Consider the following 10,169-nt stretch of genomic DNA (forward strand, 5'->3'; position numbering starts at 1 on the left):
TAGTACTGCTATCATAGTTCCTGTGGGTGTTCGTAAAAGCTGCGTGATGTCGCCTGCTATACAAATAAATGTTGCTTATCCCTTGATGAGTAAACTCGTGCCAAATGTCGATCCTGCCGAGGGGGAAACTGCAGTAGTCCCTTCTAAATATCCACTTGAAGATGTGCTTTCTGTGCACCCTTTGTTGCCATAAATGCATATGCCTGGCTTGTCCTTTCGATTTGTGCCAACCTTCGCTACTCATATCATCTCCTGAGTATTTCATCATGAGGGCCGATATAGTCTGCCGCTTTCTGGTTAAGCCCAGTTTAAGTCGCCCACGTCCTCTCTTGCCAGCTGTTGGCATCTTTCCTTAAGGTGAGGACAGTCCACTTGCTGCCAACACGTGTCCCAGCTCCTGTCTTGGTTGTCAATACTATAGTTTGCCAAGTAATCGGCTAGCCCGTTTGCCTTACGCCTGACCGATTGAAAGACTAAACCTTTCATTTCGCCGATTAATTTTGCAATGTTCTCCATCACCTTGGCGAGCCTCCAGTGTCTCGTGGCTTTGCATGCCTGAGTGCCTCCTTGAATTCTCTTTGCGACCGAGATAACCAGGGATGAATCGCCTTCTACCACTGCATTGCCTGTCGGTAGATTCCTTAGAATTTTCAATCCTTGTTCTAACGCCGCGAACTCCATCTCATTGTTCGTGCCTTCCCCCAACTCTCTGCAGTATATATGCACAATTTCTCCATTCTGATCTCTGATAACACCTCCAATGCCAGCTTTCCCGGGGTTGCCTCTAGAGGCACCATCAAAATTTAGCTTCAAACCTCCCGCTGGCGGACAAGTCCATCTATCAGCCTCCGAGTTTGGTTGTTGCTGGTGTCTCGGCGCTGCGAAGCTGTGGTTGATTTCCAGTTGAAAGCACTTCAAGATTTGTAAGTCTCGATCCGAAGGCTTTTCGTTGGGGTCTGTCTTGCACTTTGTCTGAATCAATTCTTTAATATTTGTAAGAATTGTTGCTTTTGAATGCTCAATGCTCCTGTTTTCATCCTGAAATACCCTCCTATTGCGCTCTTTCCATATTGTCCATAATACAAAGCCTGGCATGGCTTTCCATATATTATTGACTCTCTGGTTTTTGGAAAAATTGATTTGCCAGTTTAAAATCGTGTTTTGGATGGACTCTTGGTCTCGGTCTGATTTCCGCATGATTCCCTCCATCCAGTTCCATAGATGGTTTGCCCAGTCACACGAATTAAATAGGTGGTTTATGGTTTCTTCTTCACCTGAACACATCGGGCATCTGGAAGGCCCTGCGAACCCTTTTCTTCGTAGCTTGTCCCATGTCAGGGTTTTGTTCCACATTAGTAGCCATAAAAAGGTCTTAATTTTCGGCCAAAATACGCTGTCCCACACTTTGTTGCACCAGGGCATTGCTTCCTCCTGTCCTGCCTTTACTAATAGTTCCCTCGCCTCTTTCAAAGAGAAATTCCCATTACCTGTCATACCCCATCTGAGCTGATCCTCTTCCTCTATTTTCCTTATCCTTCTCTTGCAAATCTGACTGTTGAGTTGTTTTATGCTTTCATCTCCCTCAATGTTGTTATCAGCGGTTAGGTGTGTCCATTCTCTCCAGTCTGCATCTCTGTTGCTCAAGTCCCAGTAATGGCAGACTCTGCTTCTACCTTCAAGCTGGCTGAACTGTTTGAAATGTGCTAACTCTAGGGTTTCTAGTTTGGGGAAGTTCCATGCATCTTCTCAAAACAGGGCTAGCCTGCCATTGCGTATTTCCCAAAAATTATTTTCCTGTACTAGGCTACGGTTGTGTCTTGCAAGATTCCATATGGGTGAGCCCTCTGGAACCTCCTGCAATCTTATGAGATCCTGATGATTGTAGTTAGGGAGGTATTTGTGTTTCCAATGTCTAGCCCATGGCAGATTGGGCTCTTTAATCCATCTCCACCATAGCTTTGCTCCACAGGCTATGTTGGTCACCGCGGATCCACAAGGTTTAGTCCCCCCAAATATTTCGGCTTGCATAATTTGCTCCAGGCTACTAACTCCCATTTTCTCTTGTCCCCATTCCCACTCCATAAAAAGGATCTCTGTATCGCTTTGATTTGTTGAAGAATCCCTTTGGGGGCCGGTAGCATGGATAATAAGTACTGCAGTATGGACTGTAACACAGCCTTTGTGAGGATTAATCTTCCTGCAAAGTTTAGCGCCCTGTGTGTCCAGTGTTTGCATCTGTTTTCCATATTGGCTATGATCTTTTCCCAGTGCACTTTCTGCCATGGTCTCAGAGTAAGGGGAGCTCCTAAATATCTCGAAGGTAAACTTCCTATTCGGAAGCCTAGAAGATGAGAGAGGTGAGCTTGAATAGCACGATGAGTGTTGAAAAAAAAGATCGTAGATTTGGAGAAGTTGATTTCCATCCCTGAGGCTCTGCTAAAGAGATCTAAGATGTCCTTGAATGCCAAGGCCTCTTTCACTGTGGGGCTGCCATGTAACATAGTGTCGTCCACGAACTGTTGATGAGTGGTAGCAGGGATAGTTGGGATTGGTTGAAGACCTTTAATTGCCCCTTCAGCTTTCTTCTTGGCTATAGTTCTGCTGAGACCCTCCATGAGGATAACGAATAGGAAAGGGGATAAAGGATCGCCCTGTCTTATTCCTCGCGAAGGTGAGAATGGTTCAGATGGGGCCCCATTGACTAAGATCGAGAACCTCGCAGATTTGATGAGGGCCAAGACCCAATTAACCCAATGCCTGTTGAAACCGAAAGCATTCAGAATTGCTTCGAGGTATTTCCAGCTCACTTTGTCATAAGCTTTTGATAAATCCAGTTGCATTAGCATCCCTGCTTTCTTCCCTGAATGTAGAGTGTGGATCATTTCTTGAGCAAGGATTATGTTGTCTAATATCTGCCTTCCCTCTACATAACCTGATTGCTCTTCCGAGATGATCCCTGGGAGAATGGGCTTCAGCCTATTGGCAATAACTTTTGAAATTATTTTATATATAACATTACAAAGAGCGATAGGTCTGAACTTTTCAGGTGTATTAGCTTCCTCGACCTTTGGAATTAGTGCTATGAAGGTCGAATTAATGGATTTGAGAATGGTTCCAGAACGCCTGGAGTCCTCTACGACCTCCCAGATATCCTGCTTCATAATGTTCCAGCAGGCCTTGTAAAAATTGATTGTGAACCTATCTGGCCCAGGGGCTTTATCGTTTGGCATGCTTCTTACAGCTTCCTCTACCTCTTCCAAAGTGATTTCCCTATTCAGGGCCCAGTTTTGCTTAGAGGTTACAACTTTAGGAATGGCTTTTAGAAGTTCCCTAATGGCTTCTCCTCTGTTTGACTGCGGTTCCTGTGCTATGGCTCTGAAGTGAGCTGTCAGCAACTTTGATATGTCATGGTGGTTCTTAACTGACTCCCCGTCTTCATTTCTCATCTCAAGAATTTTGTTTTAACTTCTGTAATCTAGAGCAGATCTGTGAAAAAATTTAGTATTCTGCTCTCCCTCCTTTAGCCACTGAATCCTTGATTTTTGCCTCCATAAGATTTCCTCTTGCCTACATCGACTGTGCCACTGTTGAGTTAGAGTCTTTTCCTGTTCGATGGATTCCTCACTGCTTTGTCCTGTTGCCCATTCTCTGTGAATTTGTTCCAGCTGATTTTCTATAGAGGTTTTTTCCTTGAAAATGTCCCCAAAAACTGTTTTATTCCACTCTTTTATCTTATCCTTTGTAAGTCTTAATTTCTTCTGCAAATTGAACATCTTAGAGCCTTCGCCCTCCCAAGGTTCTGACCACCATTTTTCAACCATCTTAAGGAAGCTAGGATGATCCAACCAAAATTTTTCAAATCTAAAGGGTTTATTCCTTGTTGTGCCATGAACATCCGCTATAAGCAATATTGGCCAGTGGTCCGACCCTCCACTGGGAAGGATATCTGACTCTACAAGGATACCATCCATTAAGATGCTCTCGGAAACCAAAAACCTGTCCAAGCGAGAGGCTATCATTCTATTCCCCCCTCTTCTATTGTTCCAAGTGAAATTGCCACTCTTGGTGTAAATATCAACTAATTTAGCATTCTCAATGAAACTAATGAAATGCTCTGCATCCCTATTGAGTTTCCTAAGACCCCCTTTCTTCTCTAGAAGGGTTGTTATCATATTAAAATCACCCCCCAAAATACATTTGGACATTGGGTGCCTGCTAATAAGCCTATTTAAAGAATTCAGGAAATTGATTTTTTCCTCTATCTTCTGAGGTCCATATACATTTACACATAAAAAAGATTCAGAATTACCTGTGGGTTGAGCTTCCACAGTGATGAAGTGCTTGTTCGCTTCTGCAGATAATATTTGAAGTGCTCTTGTGTCCCATAGGGTTGCCAGTCCTCCTTCTCTGCCCTGACTTTCAACTTCTAGATAATTCATGTGCCTACCTATCTTCTTGGTTAACCTTGTCATGTTGGATCCATTGCATTTTGTTTCTTGTAAGAACATGATTTCCGGTCTATATTTCTGGAATTTGCGTTTCAGCATTCTGTGCTTTGCTTGGCTGTTTAGCCCTCTTCCATTCCAAGAAATGATCTTCATGAGAAACTTAAGGGGTTATTGAAAGGACGGGAAGGCGCTCAGAGCCTTCATTTTTCCTGAGTTGATCATTATCATGCCGAGCTCCTGCAGAACCTCATTGCTTGTTTTTCTGCCCCTTTTCTTCTTTTGCCGTGAGCTTGAGGAGTTCCAAAGAAGACTCTTCGGGTGGAGACTATTACCTCTTGCTATGCCTAGCTTTCTATGTTGTCTTTCTAGAGCTGCTTTCTGTCTTGCTGTAAACAGATCACTGATTTTTTTTATTTCTTCTTCTGGTACCATTTCTATACCTTGATTTTTCCAATTCTCCACTATGGCCAGTAGATTCATCCCTTCCCGGGCTAAAACTTCCTCCAACTCCATGTCCTCGCTTCCTCCATCACTTGTCATCATATCTGTGTCCTCCTCCAGATCTTCTGGTAGCTCCCCCATTTGGACTTCGTTGTTGTTGTTGTTCTCTTCCTCTTCTCTCCTGGTACGTTCCTCCTTGTCTCTTGGCTCCTTAACAGCTGCTTTAGATTTTTGTGATTCCTCTGAGTCTGTCTCCAGATCCAAGATCTCAAAAGTGTTGCTGTTGTTGTTTCTTTCTACTCCTGTTCTATGAGCCCTTCTTCTGTTGGCTCTTTGCCTTGACTTCGGGGTTATAAAGTTATCTTTGCCTTTGTTTGCTGGTTCTGTTTTCATGTCCTCCTCCTTCTTGTTCATAGGGCATTCCCTTATGAGATGTCCGTGTTCATGACATTTCCGGCAGCGAAACAGGATCTGCTCATAGTCTATTGCCTGAAAGTAATCCTCATCTCTGTATTCGAGCCATAATCCCTCATACAATGCCCCTGATACATCCATCTCCATGCATATTCTTGCGTAGGAAGTGTATTTCTTCTACAATGTTGCCTCTAAGGCTTTAACAAAAGTCCCCAACTGGTCTCCAATTTGCTTTAGAGCATTCAAACCCCAATAGTCTATCGGGAGAGAAAACAAGCGAATCCACACTGGAACCTGAGTAAAGGATTCCTTCTCCGGAGCAAAATTCGGTTTCCATGGTCGTATGTATAAACCAGCTGAGGCCATGAAATAGGGGCCTCCGTCGAAGATTCTGTCCTTGTCTTCCAGGTTAGTGAACACAACTGTGAAGAAACCTTTGGCTCCCAAATGCAGTTTGACATCTCCTCTAGGCTTCCAATGCTGTCTAATCCACTGACACAAGGCTCTTTCAGTTGGCCACATTCCCATGAACTTGCAAATGACTGCATGTTCTGTCATGTGCTCTCTGTAGGCTTGCATTTCTGGATCCCTTATTACAACCCTAAGACTGTCAGCCTTCCTTGGTTTACATATACCGTTTGCTGTTGAGTCTTTGTTGGGGTTTGAGCTTGTGTCCCCTTCCTCCTCTTTGTTCAACCGCCTGCTGTCCTTGGGCTCCCCGTTTGCTTCTTGTCATTTTAACCTGTTTCCTGTCAGATTTTGTCCTGAAGCGTTTTTGGCTTCATTGTCTTCCCGACCCTCCTCTTCTTGGCCTTTGTTTATTGCATTACTGTTTGGTTCCTTTTCTTCCACCGGTGTTTTCTCCTTGTTTTTCCCGCCGCTCTGCTTGAGCCTGTCATTTCCGGGGATTCTGACTCCCTCCTTTGCTTGTTGTTTTTGTTTCTGCATGATTACTTGTTTATAGGTGGGGGTCCCAATGGACCCCTCTGCACCCATCTGGACAGTCAGCCTTTGTCCCCTTCTTAACAGTGCTGCTATCCATGATCTGTTCACTTCCAGTTCTAGAACTGTAACAGTTACTCAGAAACCCTCGTTTCCGCCATCCCTCAAAATCTACCTTTTCATTAACAAGCAGGACCCCAAATATAGTCTGGTTCGAATCCCTCATTTGGGACATCTAATCAATTTCAAACTGGAACCTATCAGTACCAACCTGAAACCCACAAATTCCACAAGGAACTTTCCAACAATAGCAAAATCATGTACAACAAGGACCTTATGTGTAAAAAGGTCCTTATCAAAATCCATTGCAGTAGTAAGGTTATCCCTTGTACCAATAAAACCAACCCATGTACCAACAAGGCCATCCCTTATAGCAACAAGGTCAACTCCTGCAGCAATAGGGTCAACAATTATAATCCCTACTCTTCACAAGTTGTTTATCCACCTTATGGTTCTCAACGGCCTATGTTGGGTGACTATCAACCTCACTCTAGTCAAAACCAACCTTTGTGGGGACAAAATCCACCTTTGTATGGTCAGACTACCTCTCTGTGGGGGAAATATCAAACTCATAGTCAAAATCTGCCGTTTTGGGGGCAGAACCAATGCCAAAAAGGTTGGAATCCACAAGTTGGGTCTTATCAAATGCCCCCCATGCCTTTTAATCCACAATTTCCTTTTATAGCAATGTTGGAACTATCGAATGTGTCAAGACTCACAAATGATCCAATACTCCATTTGTCGTAAATGCTTTCGGTTCCTACTAAGATTCCTAGCGATTGTCCAAAATTTGAAGGAAATTCTAGAGAAGATCCCCAGGCCCACGTTATGACTTACTATTTATGGTGTTGATCCAACTCTTGGGTTAATGATTCCATTCGTCTACATCTTTTCCATCAAATCTTGATGGGTGCTGACACAAAATGGTACATCGAGTTACCTCGAGGTGCCTTCCAAGACTTCAACACTTTGGAAATGGCCTACTTACTCACTTCCTATTGGGATGGGGTCCCCTGGGTTAGTTTGGAGTTAAGATGACCCAAATTTTGGTACAATTTTGTAAATGATGTAAAGTCTCTGTGATTTGTGGATGTGGAGCGCATAGTTGAATAAAAGTCAAATGGGCTTAGCCCCTTGTTTTGGATAAGTTTTGAGTCGGTTTTTGAGATTCACCCATGGTCCCCGGATTGTGGAGTTGTATGAAAAAAGTCTATAAATAGTGAGTCTTAGCAAAATGAAGAAGTAACTAGATAGAACTGTGATAGAAGATTGGGTTGATTAAAGAGCCTTGGGCAGGAGCTAGGGTAGGAAGGCTCTGCTTCCTGCGCTTAGATAGAGAAAGAAAGGCTTTGCAGCTGAGTGTGCGAAGGCCAAGGTCGAGTCTGCATCTGAGTGCGCAGACCCCTGCAGTTGTGTGCACAGGGCAGTTTGAGTCTGTAATGTGTGAATTGAGATCAATAAAGACAAGTTTTTGAAGGTTTGTTGAGTATTTATGTTCATGTCTATTTATGTTATATGTCGCTGATGAATGACTTGTTTTTATGAAATGTGATTGAATGTTACGTGATTATCTTGAATAAGTCTTAATAATGTATGCAATGCATGTTTAACACTTTCACAAAAACTCTGGTGATTTCTCTTATGATTACTAATGACTTAAGTAGATCTGCGTGAACCCCAATTTAGGATTGATTTCTGATGCGCGTAAGTAGGTAGATTGACTGCTAAAGCTCCACAAGGACTAATCATGGACCTTCGCAAAGGTTTGAAGGTCATTTTAACAGAGTTTACAGTAACGATCCCTAGGAGTCTACCGATCTACGCGAAGGTAGATCTAAGGCACTGAAAGACATCACACTAGTCGATGCAGAAACTTGGTTCTAGCATCCCCCCATACTGCTTCGGGTGAGATTGCAGCTTGTGCTACATGGGTTGTTGGCGAAAGGGTCAGTAGTGTAGGGTTTTGTTGGTTGGTGCAAATAACTCTGAACCTGGGTTAGGACCCCCTAAGCCAACAGAAGTATAAGAACGAAAGCGACCAGAAAGAGTGTGGAAGTTCCAAGCTTTGAAATGCTATGGTTGACTTAGGAAATTAGTCAAACAAGTCAAGAAGGCTTGAACTAAGAATCAAAGGATGTTGAAGACAGGAATTAGAATATAGATATAGGACTAAAGGAGGGTTTCCATGTGTTTTTTTGTAGAGGTAAGGGTAAGGTTGTGTGAGGACACACAACAGGATAGGTATGGGAGCATGTTGGTGGCTAGAATTGTCCTACTTTTTGGTCTGTATCCTATCCCAAACACACCACCTTAACTCCTATTTTAACCTTGAAGGCCTATCTATTCCTGTACTTTTTCCCAATTGCACACATTCCTACACTCCTCTTATGTTTTTCATATTCAAAGGTTATATATGTACTTAATCATTAAATTTACAGGTTTTATATCTTAAAATGTCCTTGCAACTAATATATTCCTTTCCTATGTAATTTGATGGAACCAAAATGTTAATCTATGTGAAAGATTGGGTTGGTGCAGGAATTGTGCTTGTACTGGTCAGTGTTCCTGCACTTTTGAGGCAGTTGTCAATTTTTGTTTGACTTACCGCTTATGGATAGGATAGCTTAGTAGATCGCACAAATTTCTTGTCTAAGAGATTAGTTTCCTTGTTGGGCTCAGCGTTTAGAGAAGAAGGCTGGACTTCAGCGGCAAAACCCTTGTTTAGACTTTTTGCGAACAACCGAAAGGCTTAATATATCATGTTATATTTTTGTTGCAGCCAAGAGTCGAAGAATGCATTTAATAGGGTTTCTCCATAGATGTTAAAGAGCGAATGTGTGTCAAACTTTTGCTACCAACTGTAATTTCTGAGTATCACCATTTCTGGGCTGGATCGGGGATCCACAATGTGTATTTTCTCTTTTTGAAACTTAATACACAGGAACATGCCAGTTGTGAAGTTATTTGTCTTGATATCGGTGTGATGCTCCATTTGAGCGCTTGAAGTTTCCTATTTCATTATAGGGAATCAAGTTGTTTGGCTAGGGCCCAACCAACCCAACTCATTATCCCTTCATTAAAGGTGTGTTAGATTTATTTTCATGCAAGGTTAGTGAAGAAGATCATGTTTGGATTCTTTTATAGCTTATGAACTTTAAATTCTTGTAAGTTGTGTGATCTGGATCTAGGTGTGTGCGTGGTTCAATTGCAATTACTTTTATTTCCTTCCATTCTTTCCTACAAATGTGTGCTGCCCTTTTCTTTACAAAGTAAATGTACATCTAGCTTCCTGTACCAGTGTGTTTTCATTCCAGCAAGTTGAAAGTTTCCTTTATTCATTGCAACCAGTCATTCTTATTTCTGCAGGTCTATTATTCTTTTGTCAATAGTGTTTGGCTTTTTAGTGAAGCATATTCTAATATTCAAGTTCATATTTAGATTTGATTAATGTCAATAAGATTTCACTAAAACATTGTTGCATTACTTGGATTTGTACCTGCACTCTGATGAGTGCCAGTATTGCAGCAAGAATGATGCAACTCCTAGGCTACCGGCTTTACTTTGTCAACCCAGGGTCCGTAAAAACTTGGAGGTGTCAGTGTTGTATACAAAAGTAAAAGTGATGGTTCTGCCTTTTGTCATGGTTTAGCTGGCGAGAGACCACTGGGTTTTTCAAGCCAGACTTCTATGGAATTAGAGGAAGCTTGGTTTCTTGATGGAAGAAAGGGAAATCTGCTCTAAGGGAGAGTTATGTTGGGTGTGGAGCATGATTATTTAGAGGTCTTTGTTTCAGCTGGATGTATACCCCAGGAAGTTTGTACACCCCTCCACGCAGGGGGGATTTGTCCCCCCCGCGGGGGTTCG

General features: G+C 42.6%; 2 protein-coding genes across 2 annotated transcripts; both read right to left on the reverse strand.

Moving 5' to 3' along the window:
• Positions 1-297: 297 nt before the first annotated feature.
• LOC149157059 (uncharacterized) lies at positions 298-1,095 on the reverse strand. The gene has a single exon (XM_089444958.1). It carries the CDS (start codon positions 1,093-1,095, stop codon positions 298-300), a length of 798 nt encoding a protein of 265 aa, XP_089301084.1.
• A 2,366-nt stretch (positions 1,096-3,461) lies between these two features.
• On the reverse strand, positions 3,462-4,439 carry LOC149157060 (uncharacterized). Its single transcript, XM_089444959.1, has one exon. It carries the CDS (start codon positions 4,437-4,439, stop codon positions 3,462-3,464), a length of 978 nt encoding a protein of 325 aa, XP_089301085.1.
• Positions 4,440-10,169: the final 5,730 nt, after the last annotated feature.

This window comes from Pinus tabuliformis, chromosome 9 (genome assembly GCF_031772625.1).
Source record: "Pinus tabuliformis cultivar Carrire ecotype Pingquan chromosome 9, CPIR1, whole genome shotgun sequence".
NCBI classification, from domain to species: domain Eukaryota; kingdom Viridiplantae; phylum Streptophyta; class Pinopsida; order Pinales; family Pinaceae; genus Pinus; species Pinus tabuliformis.